The 19,112-nt window shown below is 38.2% G+C and overlaps 2 protein-coding genes and 1 long non-coding RNA gene across 6 annotated transcripts in view; 2 read left to right on the forward strand and 1 right to left on the reverse strand.

Moving 5' to 3' along the window:
• The window catches only part of fermt2 (FERM domain containing kindlin 2), a 90,932-nt gene extending 88,409 nt beyond the window's left edge, over positions 1–2,523 (forward strand). For all 4 annotated transcript variants that reach the window (XM_079853192.1, XM_079853189.1, XM_079853190.1 and 1 more), the window contains one exon: positions 1,012–2,523. In XM_079853192.1, coding sequence (XP_079709318.1) covers positions 1,012–1,185 — 174 coding nt within the window. In that variant the 3' untranslated portion in view covers positions 1,186–2,523. The remainder of the gene's footprint in view (positions 1–1,011) is intronic.
• Positions 2,524–3,167: 644 nt separating this feature from the next.
• On the reverse strand, positions 3,168–11,144 carry LOC307148045. Its single transcript, XR_013819403.1, has 2 exons — positions 11,003–11,144; positions 3,168–6,387 (listed from the first exon to the last, which is right to left on the reverse strand). It is a non-coding gene; the product is annotated as an uncharacterized lncRNA (long non-coding RNA).
• stxbp6 (syntaxin binding protein 6 (amisyn)) overlaps positions 10,454–19,112 on the forward strand; it is a 54,998-nt gene continuing 46,339 nt past the window's right edge. Inside the window, exon 1 of the mRNA XM_079853220.1 lies at positions 10,454–10,773. The gene's annotated coding sequence lies outside the window, so the exon portion shown is untranslated. The remainder of the gene's footprint in view (positions 10,774–19,112) is intronic.

Below are 19,112 nucleotides of genomic sequence, written 5' to 3' on the forward strand. Positions count from 1 at the left end.
AAATTTGCACCCTGTTGACTTCTATGGGGCAATTTTTAAACCTGCTTTTAGCCTCTTAACATCCTTGATGTGTCATTACAAGTGCCCAGCCATTGTGAGTGATTCCTTCAGAGTGAACGCGGGTGAATCTGACTGCAGTAGATGTGAAAGATATGAATAAAAGTGATGTTATTTCAGCCAGCGCTCATACCTGTATTTACTTCCTGTTTTCGGTTGAAGCCCACAGTAGTCGATTGTCGAGTTCACGCGCATAGGTTTAGTACCTATGATCACGCGCGTGAACTTGACAATCGACTACTGTGGGCTTCACTCTGAAGGAATCACTCACATGACCTGTGCACTTGTAATGACACATCAAGGATGTTAAGAGGCTAAAAGCAGGTTTAAAACTTGCCCCATTGAAGTCAACAGGGTGCAAATTTTAAAAAGAGGATAACACTGTGTAGGCAACACCGATTTTTGTCGTTGTTCTCTGTACTGACAGCACTCCAAATTTACAAAAAAATGAGCTCAATGTTAAAATTGACCGGAGTTCTCCTTTAAGGATTGTTTTAAGGACATGTTCGTGCATGCCCATAGCCAGCCACTCTGAAGCGGTCAAAGGCGATTCTAGACGAGTCAAAGAGTCGAGACAGGACCCATCGTCAACATTTCTGTGTCCACCACTCTAGTTCATCCAAAACAAACCAGAAAAGAGACTCAAAGTGCTAAATACCGGAATTAACCTTTAAACATTCTAAATCTCATAATCATTTGTTAACAAACAAGTATTCATTACTTCAATGAGCTCATTGTTTCAATGTTTAAATTAATACCTTTTTCGCTAACTGTGATTTTATATATATGTAAATTTCTGAAGTACTTAACTTAGACAGTCAGCTCTGATAGCAGATCACTCTAACTGTACTGTGGACTCATGCATGCTCTGTAAAGCTGCTTGTGTATTGTGAAAAGCGCTGTACAAATAAACGTGAAGTGAACTGAGTTTCTCCGGCTCTGCTCTCGCGTCAGGTGACGGTGGAGTTCGCGGACGAGCCGAGTCTGGCCTTCATCTGTGCCGAGGTGGACTGTAAAGTGGTGCACGAGTTCATCGGCGGATACATCTTCCTCTCCACGCGTGCCAAAGACCAGAACGAGTCTCTGGACGAGGAGATGTTCTACAAGCTGACCAGCGGCTGGGTCTGAGAGGCGCTCGCACCGCTTCACTCTCTCGCTCTCACTCTTCCTCTCCTTTCACAGCTCCATCGGCCTAATCGCTCCAAAAACCTTTATCATTTCCGTTTAAAACGCGTTCATAACACTAGCAGAAGCGCCGAGTCCGTGGAGAACCTGCTGCTTCCCTGATGAAGCATTAAACATAGCCATGACCTTTCACCCCTGAATAGAAATATGCAGATTATTTATTTGTCACTAATTTACGTTGCATCTCTCCGGGTAATTGTTGAATGTTGCTCGTCTTTGGTGATAATCGTGTCGCATTTATGTGATGTTATAGAGACACTAGAGAAGGGTTTGCTACGCTAGCTTTAGCGTTGCTGCTTCATTGAGTTGATGACGCCACACTTTTGTCAGGAATCCATTGGAGTCGGTCGTTTCTAAGCACTTCTAGCGTGAGCTGAGAGTCTCTGCTTCGATAAGCTGACGTTTGAACACTACATTTAATGACACAGATATTTTTTTACACTATGAAGAAGGAGAGTCGCCCACTTTTTTGTAGCAAACCGCTAGCAGTGAAGCAACATAGGACGACATTATGAATCTGCTTTCGAAGCTCGTTGATTTCCCACTGTTGGAAGTTTCTTTTTATTATTATTTTCCTGTTATTTTATTCATCACTCTTTATTGTGAACCAGTATAGTATTATTCAAAAGTATTTCTTTAATACCCACCAGCGATAGGTCACAAACCATGCAATCTTCTTTCTTTTTTTTCTTTTTCTTCTTTTTTTTTTATTTCTTTCCACAATGAAGGATTGTTAAATGAAGTATTAGATTTGTTTTGTAACTAATGTATAAAAAACACACACACAGGTTTTAAAAAAGAAATTGTACAGTTATTTTTTTGCTGCTTTTTTCTGTCATTTTTTGGAAGTGTATTTTTTCCAGAAGAGAGGGAAAAAAAGCCATTTTTTTGACATTTGAGGATTGGTGCCTGTCGATCTTAAGGACTCTTAGAAAAATATATATAAGTGCATATGAAGAAGTGGAATAAAATCATGTAGATTAAGCCATTGTTTTGAAGTCTCCGGTGAGGAGGAGCGTAACTTAACCAACACTAATGAAGGCCAGCAGAATCACTCCTTCTCTGCTATCACTTCTTGTCAGTATTTCTCCTGATGTCTCCCCGGTTTCAGAGCCAGAAATGAAGGTTATTATTATTATTTTGTTTGTTTATTTGGTTTTGTTTTCTCAGATGCCAGCAGTGCGTTGCATGGCCTGCTGTTTTAAGATTGTAAAAATGCCATTTACCTGACAAATAAATAATAAAATCATTTTTATTTAAACTCTTACGAGGATGATTCAGCAGGCCTTTGTTCCACGTGTGTTTTTCCCATCAGCCCCTGCAGTGGCCCGTCTTCGCCACACGAGAGCAGTCCTGAAACACTTCTGTGAGAGCAGGTTAAAAAGATGCTACTGTTTTACAATTCTACAACCAGTCCATTAATTCGAAGTAAAAAGTACAGCACAAATTAAGGCTTTAAAGGGATACGCCACCCGAGAATGAACGTTCTCTCATCATTTACTCCCCTCTTGACATCTCTAAAGCACACTGCCGTTCACAAGTTTGGGGTCGCTGAGATTTTGAATGTTTTTAAAAGAGTCTCTTCTGCTCACCAAAGCTGTGTTTATTTGATTAAAAATACAGTAAAAATTGTGAAATATTATTCCAGTGTAAATCAGCTGTTTTCTGATATAGTAAAGTGTAATTTATTCTTGTGATCAAAGCTGTATTTTCAGCATCATTACTCCAGTCTTCAGTGTCACATGATCCTTCAGAAATCACTCTAATATGATGATTTGATGATCAAGAAACATTTATGATTATTATCAGTGTTGAAAACAGTTCAGATTTCTGTGGAAACCGTCATACATTTTATTTCTCAGGATTCTTTGATGAATAGAAAGTTCAAAAGAACAACATTTATTTGAAATAGGATCTTTTGTAACATTATAAATGTCTTTACTGTCACTTTTGATCAATTTAATGTGTCCTTGATGAATGAAAGTATTAATTTCTTTAACTTCTTTCCAAAAAAAAAAAAAAAAAAAATCTTACTGACCCCAAACTTGTGAACGGTAGTGTATATGACTCTCTTTCTTCAGATAAACACAGATGAAGATTTTTAGGAATATATTCCATCTCTATATTCTGTCGGTTGACTCTTGGGAAAAACCGCACGCGACGATCGAGACGATAATCCATACGATCCATGAATCAATGATGAATCAATGTCTTCTGAAGCCAAACGAGAAAAATACTGACATCTTAACCCACTAGCGGCGCCAGGATTTTTTTTTTAATACAATTACAATTTAATTTAATTTATTGTTTAATAAAATTATAGGCCTATTATTTTTAGTTTATTAACAGCAACAACAGCTGTAAAGATAAGGTTGACGATCGCCATCTCGCACATCATGGATTACATAACCAGAGAGTAGCCTCTTTCTTTTCGTTTTAAACTAAGACATTTCAAGCTTTCTTAAGGTATATTTCATGTCTGTGAGGCATATGCTGAGTTTCGTTAAAGGGTAAGTTCGGTATTTTACACTTAAAGCCCTGTTTACAGATCGTTTCTGATGAAATAGAACGGTTAAGATTAAAATTTGGACACATGCTGCTGTCCCGAGAATTTTAGGTTTCTTTCGCTTTCCCCAAAACCTCTAGAATGGGTGTATAGGTGCACTGGAACAATACTTCATAAAACGCATTAAACTTTCGTTTACAAAGACGTGAAACTCACCGAGTGGTCAGGGGTGTTCACTGATATGCTCACACAAAAATCGCTGCAAAAGATGCTTTCCAACAGGTGTTTTACCATTCGTTGTAAAACTGTGGATCTATTTTTCCAAACGTCTCACACCCGTAGATTCTTCCGTTGAGAGCTTGAATAATAAACACTCCAGCCCATTTGGTGGCGATAATGCACCTTTGCCAATTGCAAGCAAACTGCTGGCATTTCATTGAATACACAGAAGAAGCAGAAGAAGAAGCGGCGGAGTAATACCGTACCTCACACAGCACATTCAATACAAGTCAATGGAGTTGGACAAAAACTATACGATAAAACCTGTTGGAAAGCATCTTTTGCAGCGATTTTTGTGTGAGCATATCAGTGAACACCCCTGACCACTCGGTGAGTTTCACGTCTTTGTAAACGAAAGTTTAATGCGTTTTATGAAGGATTGTTCCAGTGCACCTATACACCCATTCTGGAGGTTTTGGGGAAAGCGAAATAAACCTAAAATTCTCGGGACAGCAGCATGTGTCCAAATTTTAATCTTAACAGTTCTATTTCATCAGAAACGATCTGTAAACAGGGCTTTAAGTGTAAAATACCGAACTTGTCCTTTAAGTTAGGATGAGATGCGCTCCTGTTCACGAGCAATGCAAGTGACCGCACGGGCGCCTCCATGATTATGTTGTCTGCATTGCTTCTTATTTATTAAATCCAGGCAATTGGTTGATAAAAAAAATAAATAAAATTAAGATACAATTTAAACATAAAGAAATTCACTTAAAAAAAGGCTTTCTACAAAACAAAACAAAACTTAAGTTGTCAAAATCATGTCTTACCCGCTCCATGTCTCTCGATATTGCGAATCCTATCTTACTCGTGCGGTTCACTTTTCATAATCAACATAGATGAAAAAATAACATTATAATATTTTAACAAATATGAAACTAAATGAGCTTATTTAATGGCTACAACACATATAGTATGCCTACAGACTCTCTATTTGTACAAATTGCTGCACATTCATTTTATTCTGAATTTTGCACACATAAGTTGAAAGGCATTTGTTTTTGCATGCATGTAAAACATATCTGCAAATAGATCCGAATGAAGAAACGCACAAAACCATAGTAGAAAATGGGTGGTAGCGCAATGGTAGTGCCGCGGCTGTCTTAACCCCAAATCATTGCTTTGTCTACATTTGCGTGCATTTTATGCACTTTCAGAGAGGGATTATTTTCCTAAACATCTTCATTTGTGTTTATCTGACAAAAAGAAAGTCATAAACATCAGGGATGACATGAGGATGAGTGAATGATGAGAGAACTTAACTTTTCCTTTAGTATCCCTTTAAACATGATCATTTAGACATTTTGGTATCTGCATAATAATGAATTGTAAATGTAGCCTCTCGTAAAGTTAGTTTGATTTACTGAGGTGATCGAGCAACATGCTAAACCACGTTCTGTAGAAGAACATGCTAACATGCTAAGTGTTTAAAGATAACCTCACAGAGTTTGAGTCGCTGGTGTTTCAGAAAGCTCAGCTGTCCTGTTTCTCGAACACGCCTCTGTCATGTTTGGGTGCTGATGGTTTACATTTGCTCTGTTCAAAGGTTATTTAAGACCTCATCAATATTAAGCTGCAGGACGGGTGAAGAGAGGCGAAGTTTGAAACTAATGTTCTTGCGTAATCTTTATTTTAACTCATGATTATGAAGTATCACATTGTCTTTTTAATTTTGATGTATGACTATTTTATTCTGTTTTTGAATGACCATAAATATGGCACAACAAGCTAGCTGATGTTCTTGGTCTTCTGTGATAGAGCTTTAACCAAAGAGTTGAGATATTTATATGTACTGTAAGAGCAGTCAAATAAATATACAAGAAAAACAACTTCATTTTCCATTTTTGTTTAATCCTGCCTTTTGATAAAATAAAAAAACGTCCACTTTGACATGATATCTTGCCGGCTGGTTATGCCAAACTCACACACATTCATTTTTAAATACATTTGTTGTAAGAAGACTATTGCTTATTGTATGAACATGAACATCTGCACCTGCTCCCTTTAAAAGTGCAGTTTTATAAAGAAATTCATATATAGGTAGGTACAATTAATATTTGACTACAGAATCGAAATGATCACTGCATGTATCTGGTTTATGGCATAATGTGGAGGAAATATGTGCCATTTATAATTTTGCCTATGTTTAATAATTAGATCATGGAGTTTTTAAGGTTAATGGGTGTTAACAATAATACGCTTATTTGAGTTCATTTTAAAAAAAAAACACACACATGCATACAATAACTTGCATGTAGAACAAATAAACATACCTTTCTTTAGAAACACACAACTTGCAAGAATTAGATGCTCACAACAACCCAGCCATAGCGGTGGAGAGTGGAACTGCAAGAGCTTTCCTGGAATAATGCTAAACTAATAACCAATTCACAATTGCTTGAATTCGCACACAAGCTCCTGAGAAGATGTTAAAACAGACAAAGGTGATGTTGGCAAATCCATGAATGTTGTACAAAACAGGCCTGAATCTATTGAGCTCAAGATACATACATACACACACAGTTATATAGAGAATATATAACCAGCAGGGAAATGTAATAAAAAGGTCCGCTCAATGGACAGTGCAATTATTATCAGCTTACAAACACAAGAAGAAATACGGATAAATATAGATATGTATGTACTAATAAATATTTAGGTGAGCAGAAATGTACAAGAGAAGAATGTGCAAACAGGTTGTACACAGTAGTAACACAAAAATAAATAAATAATGCATTGCATGGTCAGATGAATAATCTTGAATTAAAGGAACACTGTTTCTTTAAATGATAGAGTAAGTCTGACTGATGTAATATGACACTGGTGGGTGTGAAATCATGAAAGGTGGTATGACCTTTGACCTTAAGACTGTCATTTCTGTTCATTAAATGTAAACACACATTATTGTGCCAGGACTGGTTTTATCTGTCACTGGTATCATGGAGAAGGGGGTTCAGACAGGCTGAATATGCTTATTAACCCTTCAACGCAACTACATGAAATTCATTGATTATTTAATTTATAACTTACATGTATAGGTAACTGTGATGGACTGGTCGTCTGTACTTACTTAATGGACGGATGGATAATGGATGGAAAATTACTTTTTTTTAATGAAAACCGCAATGAGTTCAGAGATGATGACTCTTTGTTTTGAGAAAATATAGACAGAATACAAAGCTTTAAAATATGGGTATATTTAAAGTGCCATCATTACTGTTTGTATCACTAAGTGCTGAGAAAGAGCTGAAATTCAGATATGCTAATGGACACATGCTGCAAGCGGTCGACCAATCACAACAGACTGGGCCATCTGACCAATCAGAGCAGAGTAGACCAATCACAACAGACTGGGTCATCTAACCAATCAGAGCAGAGAAGACCAATCACAACAGACTGGGCCATCTGACCAATCAGAGCAGAGTAGACCAATCACAACAGATTGGGCCATCTGACCAATCAGAGCAGAGTAGACCAATCACAACAGACTGGGTCATCTAACCAATCAGAGCAGAGTAGACCAATCACAACAGGGGCACGTTCAAGTTCAGAACAGTGCGCAACGTTTTGCTACGGTTTCCGGGTTGAACATCACGTCATGTTTCCTGGAACGGCGTGCACCGGTGTGCAACGGGGTTTGAGATACGTTTTCTCTTGTTTGGTGGGTGTGTCAGAACTGCAGTCCAATCAGCAGCAACATGTATATAAAGCACACGGTATTAAAGTGAACTCGCACAATGGGTTCAAGGAAAGTAATTTACAAATGTGTTCGACGCAGCTCGGTATACGCAACAACTGAGGATATTAGAAGACATGTTTGTCGTAAGTTTTATCGTAAAAATATAGGATATCAACATAATGATGTAGTTGTTTATATTTTTAGCTTCATTGCAAGTGTATGACATTTGGTATAGAAATAAACAATGGTAATTAAGAGTTTTTCCTAAATGAGAAAGAAAATACAGGGTATTGAAACAGTATGAACTACAAATAAAGTCAGTATGTGAGGCTAAATAGATGTGTTTTAGTCTGAATTAGGTAAGATGTGTGCTTCCATTTCAGTTTCAGCAATCCCTTCACTCGATTGGGATGTTCTCTTTTGTTCTGGGCAGCAAGTGCAGTAACTGTAACATCGGGCATATTTTGTAGTATTAAACACATATTTATACCGACTTCATCAGGCTCCGAAAATTCTTCACAAAAAACACAAAGAATGGCCTTCTCAGCTGCCATAGTTGCAACTCTTGCGTCATCAGAACAGTGTGTTCAACGCATCACCGTTTCTGTTTAAAAAACTTTGTGCAACGTTTTGTCGGGGCTGAACGCAGCCAACAGACTGGGGCATCTGATCAATCAGAGCAGAGTAGACCAATCACAACAGACTGAGCCATCTGACCAATCACAGCATAGTAGACCAATCACAACAGACTGAGCCATCTGACCAATCAGAGCAGAGTAGACCAATCACAACAGACTGGGCCATCTGACCAATCACAGCATAGTAGACCAATCACAACAGACTGGGCCATCTGACCAATCAGAGCAGAGTAGACCAATCACAACAGACTGGGCCATCTGACCAATCAGAGCAGAGTAGACCAATCACAACAGACTGGGCCATCTGACCAATCAGAGCAGAGTAGACCAATCACAACAGACTGGGCCATCAGGGCTGAGTTCAGCCCCGACAAAACGTTGCACAACGTTTTTTAAACAGAAACGGTGATGCGTTGAACACACTGTTCTGATGACGCAAGAGTTGCAACTATGGCAGCTGAGAAGGCCATTCTTTGTGTTCTTTGTGAAGAATTTTCGGAGCCTGATGAAGTCGGTATAAATATGTGTTTATTATTACAAAATATGCCCGATGTTACAGTTACTGCACTTGCCGCCCAGAACAAAAGAGAACATCCCAATCGAGTGAAGGGATTGCTGAAACTGAAATGGAAGCACATCTTACCTAATTCAGACTAAAACACATCTATTTAGCCTCACATACTGACTTTATTTGTAGTTCATACTGTTTTAATACCCTGTATTTTCTTTCTCATTTTTAGGAAAAGCACTTAATTACCATTGTTTATTTCTATACCAAATGTCATACACTTGCAATGAAGCTAAAAATATAAACAACTACATCATTATGTTGATATCCTATATTTTTATAATAAAACTTACACAAACATGTCTTCTAATATCCTCAGTTGTTGCGTATACCGAGCTGCGTCGAACACATTTGTAAATTACTTTCCTTGAACCCATTGTGCGAGTTCACTTTAATACCGTGTGCTTTATGTACATGTTGCTGCTGATTGGACTGCAGTTCTGACACACCCACCAAACAAGAGAAAACGTATCTCAAACCCCGTTGCACACCGGTGCACGCCGTTTCCAGGAAACATGACGTTCAACCCGGAAACCGTAGCAAAACGTTGCGCACCGTTTTGAACTTGAACGTGCCCTGGGTCATCTGACCAATCAGAGCAGAGTAGACCAATCACAACAGACTGGATCATCTGACCAATCAGAGCAGAGTAGACCAATCACAACAGACTGGACGATCAGTAGACCAATCACAACAGACTGGGCCATCTGACCAATCAGAGCAGAGTAGACCAATCACAACAGACTGGGCCATCTGACCAATCAGAGCAGAGTAGACCAATCACAACAGACTGGACGATCTGACCAATCAGAGCAGAGTAGACCAATCACAACAGACTGGGCCATCTGACCAATCAGAGTCTAGAGAGACTGAATCCTTTATCCAGTGTTGGAGAATCCAAAACAAAATAGGATCCTTAAAATAGCATAATATGGGCACTTTAAAGTTCAGTTATTCTTTTTTTTGCCTATTTGTTGTTGCATATGTGTCACATTTGTATTATGTTGTGAGTTAATTTTATGCAAATCTAATGTCAACACATGTTTGATCAGTTGTGTCACAGCAGCCAAATACAGGCTATGAATTAAACTCAGCATTTATATTTGTGTTTGTTAAATACAGATTTAAAATAAGCTGTGTTAGGGGTCTTTTCTCATATTTATTTCTAATATACATAATAGTGTGCAATGATGTCAACGTGTTTATTGATAGGCTACACTATATCATCCAAATAACACATTTTATTAATTAAATTGAAATACAAAATATTCCAACTGAACCATAGTTATCAAAGATAATTAATTGTTTTTTTTTGTTTTTTTTTAAAAGTGTCAGTCACATACAGAGTTTACACTAAAAAAAAAAAAACGAATTCATCCATATTATGGACAAAAATGATGAACTCCGATTTGTAGTATTTTCTAGAAATAAACACTGATCATATACACTGTCTTACAGTTCTCTCTCTAAACGCCAGGACTTCCTTTACTGTTTAAAACTGTGTGTAGCCTATTCCTGAACAGCTCCAGTACAGTTGTATAAAGCCAGAATGAGGAAATTCAGGAATTAAGGAAGTGAACTACAGCAGGTACAGTGTCGCGCGCGCGCGCTCCCCGCGTCTGATCCGCGTCACGCACATTTCCACGCGGTCGAGCAGTGAAGCAGCTGCGGTTTGTGCTGTCGACACACACACATACACACACACACACACTACAGAGTAAACATTAGACGAGCACTAATCGCTGCAGAGACCGTGTGTGTGTGTGACAGGAGAAGCGCGCGCTCAAACTTTGCAGGTTTCCAGATGGAGAACACAGCCTAGACGGAGCGCGAGAGAGTAACGCTGAACTCACAGTGAAAGGTAAGAAGAAACACACCAGAAGATGATTATAGTGAGAGAAGAGGAACACTTATCAGTCTGAAGATGCTGTAAAGCTCTAGTAGTCTTATTATTTTAAAGTTTTGCCTGTTTGTTGTGACCGAACGCGAGTCACGGGTCTCGTGTGACAGAAAAACCGCTCAATTCCTCTCAATAACATCTTTATGAAACTAACACAGTGTGTGTGTGTGTTGTGTGTCTGGCGACTAACCCGCAGTCAGGCGATCTCTTTCAGTTTCTCCAGAAGGAACTTTAGACTGGAGTGATTCTTCAGCGCGTATTCCAGATTTTACGAGGATAACACACACTGATTTCACTACAGAAAGTTGTATTGATCTGCAACATCGCTGCTGGTTTTATTTTCAGATACACGGCACAGAAGGAATGAATATTTGCAGATAAATCATTTAAACACTGACTTGTGACCGGCTGTGTTTCTAAATCTTGTCAGCTGCCTTTCTAGACTGCATGTGTTTATTGATGAAATGATGAAATCTCAGTGAGCTTCTCGTTTTCACGTCAGCAGTTTTGGTTTCATCACAGGATAAAAACAAACATTGTTTCAATGACCAAAAGCATTAGACCTAACAACTTGTATTGTAATTACATCTTTGATCGATTTACTATTCATTTAAATGTACTCATGTAGTGCTTTTGAAAAGTTATTAATGATATGTTTATTGTATAATAATATGGAATAATATGTTTCAAGTCACCTTTATTTATATAGCGCTTTGTACAATACAGATTTTATAAGCAGATTTGCAGTGGCCTCACATGACCAGCCCAATGTGTCCCACTAAACCCTGATACTGGACACATTTGCTTGTGGAAGGACTTCATCATTGCTGGCTTTGAGTAGTTCAGAGCTCCTGAAGGGTCATGATGGCGGAGACAAATATGAGATGGGAGGAAAAATAATGTCAATGATTTTGCATTCTCTCGCAAATGTCTTGCGTTCCCACGAGAAATTTGTGTTCGCTTGTCATTGGCATCAGCAGTGGAAAACTTGCTTACGTCTAAATTCACACTGCTATAAGATGACTGTCCCATACAACCAGCGCAACATAAACCAAATATTACAGACTGTAGATTTGCAACCAATATGAAAATCCAAGGACAAGCTTTGAAAATACCTGGGGTTTACAAAAAAAAAAAAAAACTAACGATTTACATTTTTACAGACAACATACATTACCAAAAGTGACTAGAGAGAGAGTTGTCTAGATTATAATCCCTCAAATTGCAAAAATATATTTGATTTATTTATAATCCTTTGTTGTGATGCAAAAATCACTTGGTGTGACAATGATCACTTTTGTTTTCTTTTTATTTTTTTGTGAAAATCACATTCATCTGTCAATTAAATCAGTTGTAAATATATATAAATTAAAATAATCTGTAAAATTATTTTACAAAAATGTATGTATTAATGTGAACTACACGTGCTTACAAAGATAAAGGCATCGGACCGGTGCAATATAGTAAAAACAATATAGCATAACGAGATTAAAAAGCTTTTTGTTTGTAGGCCGGTAATGTTTAGTCCGGGAACACCACAAGTCTTTCAGACTTTCTTGTTTGTACAAAATAAACGCATTTCAAAACAAACTTCCTGGTTAAACATTAAAGCGCTCTAGTGTGATAATGATAAACACTGCAATTTTATTCCCATATTTTGTTGAATATTGACAAATTTATCCACAAATAATGCTTTTTTTCACTCAAAAACTGAGGTGCATACGCTCAGATCAACGAGGACGATCAATCAGGTTAAACAAAGAATCACAAAACCTGTGCTAATTGACAGAAAACAAGTCCACAAAAAGATTGAATCCAAGAATCGGTAATAGCAGTTTTTAAAAGTCCGGCCATTTTTGACCAGGAACATACAGGGTTTTCAACACCACGTATGGGATAGCGAGATTAAAATAAATGGTCCTCAGTATTTGCCACAGATCCAGTCCAGAGCATCAGTCCTGCTCTATTACTGTGTGATTAAACTGCTCGAGTTGAGCTTTCTTCTTCTTCTTGCTCTCGACTCAATGCCTCTGGTCTGATTTAGGGTTTATGAGGGGATTGTTTCAGGAGCGCTGGTCTAAATATAATGAAGTCCACATCAGGTTTCTTGGGTTTATTGGGTTCTTGGTAATAATTCTCACTTACTGCTGAATCACCACACCAGATGGACAGCCCTTGTATTTATGTACCGTTCAGCAACCTCTCGCCAGTGTAGAAGCTTATTTATTCCTCTCAGTTTATAAGTATAATGTGTCACCGCAAAACATAAGTGTATTTTAATATAGCAGAAATTATATGAGCATAAAATTGATATGGTAAATGTTGAGAATTGATCAGAGAAAAGGCCGAGGTGATTTCTGAACGAGTAAAAGATGATGTACCGGACAGCAGTGGAAGGCTATTAGCTTTTCGGCTGATTCAGGGATTCGCAAACTGGGATTTACAAACGCCTGGGGATTGATGGAAAGCTAATAACTAAGTGAATCATAAAAATAGAAATTAGAAAAGAGGCAAAATGGAGAGATATTAGACCGCAGTAATGAGCAATTAAAGACATTTTAGATGATTCAGTAACAATGGGGCAACACTTTACAATTAGTTTCATTAATGTATGAACTAACAATGAGCAATACATTTGTATTTATTAATCTTTGTTAATGTTAGTTAATAAAAATCCAGCTGTTCATTGTTTGTTCATGTTAGTTCACAGTGCATTAACTAATGTTAACACAACATTTGATTTTATTAACGTATTAGTGAATGTTGAGGTTAATATTAACTAGGATTAATAAATGCTGAAGAAGTATTGTTCATTCTTAGTTCATGTTAACTAATGAACCTTATTGTAAAGTGTTACCAAAAATGGCTTAAAAAAGCAGAAATACAATTACTAGTAATATGATTAAATTGCTCATGGCTTCTGACCAATTGGCGGCACTTTTACCAAGTTGATGATGTGTGGTCAGTGTGAGGCGACAACAGCTATGTTTCCATCCACCTATTTTTATGAACATTTTCATCGTTAGCATGAGAAACGCTGGATGGAAACGCCAAAATGCACATAAAAAACAAAAAGTGCATAAAAACGTGTGTGCTCAATTGAGTCGGATAAACGTTTTATCCGATAAGAACACATGCGCATAAACTACGATGGAAACACATTTATTGAATAAACTCTTTGATGTGCATTTAAAAATCATGTGACTTTGCGATGGGACAGCATAACTGGACCAACCAGCGGACCGATCTCGTTGATATTTAGCGCCAGATTATCAGGAAGGGACGATTTTGTTCTCTTTGGCTCACTTGATGGAAACTTGCTTTATTTGCAAATGTTTTATGCACTATTCCAATTTTGCGCTTAAGTCAAACTTGCGAACTCACGTGCAGGACACTCAACCAACAGCAAAAGAAGAGATCGACCAATCATAGCGCTGGGTTCATTCCCCAAATAGAGACCACAACAAAATCCACTCGAAACCCCTTCAGCCCCCGTCGTCTGAGTAGTTTCTGAAGCAAGGACGGTACAGTAGTCACGGTACTACTAAAAAGTCCGTTTAAAAATCTCATTTTGGTGATCAAAGATGATTTTTAAGGGATAAAATTAAAGTAAGTGTGTTTTTGTTTTAGTTTTTTTGGGTGAATGAAGAATTTAAAGACAGACATACAGTAAATATGAGTAGGCTATTGTCCTAGTTTTGGTTAGATTATGACTAGTGTTTACTCTATAATACTGCCTTTGCAGACTGTCGATGTCACGTAGGGGGAAAAAAAAACATTTTAAAATTGTGGCTGTTACAGATTCAACCCCTAGAATTAACTTATTATTCCTAAAATCACAAGATTTGAGACCAAGTTGTGCAGAAACCCTTTCCACTAGATTAATCGCAGAACACAGCTCACCATGAGCTGCTGCAGACCAAGCTGATGTGTCCTCGCTGCATTGTTTTCCTCTCAACCAATGTATTCGTCTACAATTACATTACCATCTCCCCCCCCCCAAACCCTGTGTCCCATCCCGTCCCAATGATGGTACTCAAAAAAATTCCAAGGTTGGCAGGTCTGATGATGCATACAAGTTTGGTGTTAATATGGCAAAGCGTTGGATTGTTACAGCCTCAGAATCAGCTTGGCATCATGCCATTAATTTAGTGGGGGCGTTATTCGAGAATCATTTGGACAATCAAACATCTTTTAATAACTTTTTTTTACCGGCATGATCTGAAGATGATCTGAGCCGGTTTTGGTGAAAATCGGACCAGCGGTCTAGGAATAGTTAAAAAAATAGGGTTTCAAAGAAATTGAATGTGGCAGACAACAGTTTCGACTGACCATGGTGTAATTGGTATCAATGTTCTTGGTATGACTCAAGAAAGTTTCATTCAGATTAATCAAAAGCTATAGCATCAATTAATCAATAGCATTTTTTTAAATTGCATTGTAAGTTCCTCCAGGGGCATGGTGCCAATGACACATATCGAGTTTCATAATGATACGCTAATATGTTCGTAAAATACAGCATTTTATGACCAAATTCAAATTAGGTGATGCCCACAATGGTCAACATGGGAAAATTGGGTATCATTCGACTCGGTACGCTGCACTTTTTTTTTTTTTTTTTTTGGCAAACCCTTCAGAAGTAATAAGCAAAGCCATTTTTCCTTTCTCCTGACCAGTAGGTGGCGCTGTGCCAAAACGCTGCATGTAGCCTCAGGTCATGCTTGTGATGACATGCACCAATATTCATCTCAATACGCTAAAGCGTTGCGGAGATACAGCCTCACATCCATTTTGTGTGTTCTTCGTCAAATTAGTTTGTGCGTTACTCAAAAAGTTTGCATGGTCTGAAGCATTTAGGTTAAAATCTGATGAACCGTCTAGGATGAGTTCGAGCCTTTTCAGGAAATTCTAAATTCCAGAATTGCATTTTTTTTAAATGTTCATTACAGAAAGTGACATCATAGTGTGCAATTCAATGATCTTGAGCCAAGGAATTTTGTTGCGAGCCCTTATGGTTCAAAAGTTATTATCATAAACATGCAACTTTGGACAGTTGGTGGCGCTAGAGAGATTGAGTTAGACTCCTAAATTACTGTTAATGTGCCAAATGCACAACTTTTTACCATACGGTTCTATGGGCTGCCATAAGAGAAGACATCGACTAACAACTGCTTTTTTTTTTATACCCCATTAATGAGTGAGATAATGATTACTCATGCACTCTGAGCCGTTAATTGGCTGTTTTGGACCAGTTGTTTGCTTTTGATTAAGGATTTGATTTAGTCAGTCGCAGGCCTCAAGCTTCGTGTGTTTTCCCTCCTAACTCTGGATTCTGAGCTGATGCTCATATTTTCCGCTCTGTGGTGTGAAGTCCGTGCCGCCGCTTCGCTGGCTGATGGGAAACACACGTTGCTTTGACTTCACTATCCAGTCCTTCTGCCTCTCGTTGCGTAAGAGGTCAAACTAAACTTGCTAGTCCTGATCTTTCTGTATTTTTATGTAACTGAGTTTTCTGTAAATGCTTGTATTTTTATTATGCTCAGTGTTTTCCAGTTGACTCATATTTCCTGGAGAATTCTTTCGGTATTCTCTTGATTTATGACGTACAGTGATACTACTAGTCAAACGTTTGGAATAATTAAGATTTTTTTGTTTTGTGTTTGAAAGAAGTCTCTGATGCTCACAAAGGCTGTATTTATTTGATCAAACATAAATAAACAATAACTTGAATAGACCGGCAAATTTTTTTTTTTTTTTTTTTTTTAATGAGCAAAAGCTGTTTTCAGCATTGATAATAATCATAAATGTTTCTTGAGCAGCAAATCATCATATTAGAATGATTTCTGAAGGATCATGTGACACTGAAGACTGGAGTAATGATGCTGAAAATACAGCTTTGATCACAGGAATACATTACATTTTACAGTATATTTACATTATTGTGTCTGAGGCATAAGCCTCATGGGCAGAGCATGAAATGATAAATGGCATATGGTGCAACTGCTTCTCCGGCGACCGGAGTTCGATTCCCGGCTCGAGAGTTTTTGCCGAATCCCGTTCACCATGGATTGAACTTGTAGGTCCAGCACAACCCACTGATGCTCGTTTGGATTGAGATCTGGGGAGTTTGAAGGCCAGGGAAACACCTTGAACTTTTCATCATGTTCCTCAATCCATTCCTGATCAATGTGTGTTGTTTTGTTGTTTTTGTTTTATTTGGATCCCCATTAGCTCCCACTATGGTGGTCGCTAGTCTTCCTGGGGTCCACTAAAATCACAATACAAAAATACACAATTCAATTAATCAATACATCAGTAAGATCTATGAAAACTATACGATATATTAGCTGCCATGACACACATTTAAAAGGACGGTACAAATTATGCAGTTATGCAAAAAGCAACATCTATTCAACATGCAATTTAAACAATTTAAAACAAAACATACAAAAATAAAATAGGTAATACTTTCACTCCTGTAATCTTTGTTTTATTGTTTTCTTAAAAGAAAATTGACTTTTGATTTCCAATTTGATTTGAAAATTGACTTTTGTGTGACGGTGCATTATCCTGCTGGAAGAGCCACTTCCACCAGGAACACCAGTGTCATGAAGGGCTGGACCTGCTCTGCAACAATCTTTAGGGAGATGGAAATTTACATCCACATGAATGTTCGGATCCAGAGTTTTCCAGCAGAACGTTGTTCAGAGCATCACACTCCCTCCAGCGGCTCGTCATTATCCCATAGTGATCCTGGTGCTGTCATTTACCCAGGTAAATGGTGCACACGTCCAGGTGATGTAAAAGAAAACGGGATAGCCTTCATTGCCCTTCGTTGAGCCTTGGACACTCAAAACCCTGTTGACGATTTGTGTTTGTTCCTCCTCGGACACTGTTGGTAAAGTCCCACCACTGCTGACCGGGTCAACACACAAGCCTCTCCGTTTCAGAGATACTCTGACACAGTCGCCTCGCCGTAACAGTCTGGGCCTTGTCAAAGTCGCTCAGATCTTTATTCCTGCCCATTTATCCTCAATCCAACACATTGATGACGAGAACCGATTGTTTGCACACCATCTAATCTAACCAGACCTTAATATATGGACTTGTTAAGAGATGGTCAATGATATTCGCTTCACCCGTGATGGGTTATCAGTGTATATCTGACCTTATATATCTGAACGTCTGACTGTTACATCAGAACCAGTGTGTGATGGCATAAAGATGCTGAATTACGAGGATTCAAACAAACAAAATAAAATGGCATCAGTTTGTCTGCAACTGGTTAATTTGGCATTTTATTTAATTATTTTTTAAGAGACTGAAATAGAGGGGACTCTGTGCCGAATGTTGCTGCTTTATGTTCCCTATCCAAAGAAGTTGCCACTATCTAAAGAAGGCTTTCAGTGACTAGTAAGGGGAGATTGAAATAATTTCATATATCTTATTGCATCTACTGTTTCAGCAAATTTGCAGGGAGGTTACAGGTTTTTAAGGTTGCTGACAGCATAGTTAGTCAGGTTTGAAAGATGTGGCTGCAGCCTCCTAAACAGAGTGCAGAAGAACATTAAAATGTTTTCTTAAAACCAGGAGTCGACACTATATGGGCTGACAGAGAGTTTGATGGGCATGTGTTTTGAGTGTGTGCAAAGAGCCAAGCCAGTTTGACATCAGTGGAAAAACAACACATTGGATATCTAAAAGCCATTTGTTTCTCATTTAGGTGAGACAACAGTGTGCAAACGAGACAACATCAGCACTGACCTTTTCATGACAAAACCATTGCCTCCAGACCTGCTGCTTGCCAAAAGGAGCTTTGTGCCCTTTGTTGAGGCATTGTGACTGTGTAACTACGAGTCTTTGTTCTGTGTTACACAAGGGGTCGTGAGTTTGGTGCAGTCTCCCATATGCCCGTCCACAATGACTGCTGACAGACTGGACGAGTTTGTGTTTGTTGCTTTTGCATGAGTGTGTGAGTTGGTCTGGGTTTGGTTCTTGAAGGTTTTATTCATCTGTCTTACCTTTGTGTAATATTAGGCCAGTACTCAGAATTTAAGTTTGGTCCAATTTTTTATAATATCATGATGTTTCTGCTATCAAGTTATGTTTCAAATGAAGTTGATATTAACAGGTGTCATGTATAATGTATTTTATGTTCATACATTATGAATGCAACAACAACAACAGTTGCAATATGCAGCTTTTGTTTGACTGCTTAATTCTCCAGTAATACATTAAGTTGGTTCTTACCTCTTCTCGTCCGGGTCCTGATCACCCTGTTGGGCTTTATTTGGTAATAA

The sequence above is a fragment of the Squalius cephalus genome (assembly GCF_949319135.1).
Source record: "Squalius cephalus genome assembly, chromosome: 20".
Lineage (NCBI taxonomy): Eukaryota > Metazoa > Chordata > Actinopteri > Cypriniformes > Leuciscidae > Squalius > Squalius cephalus.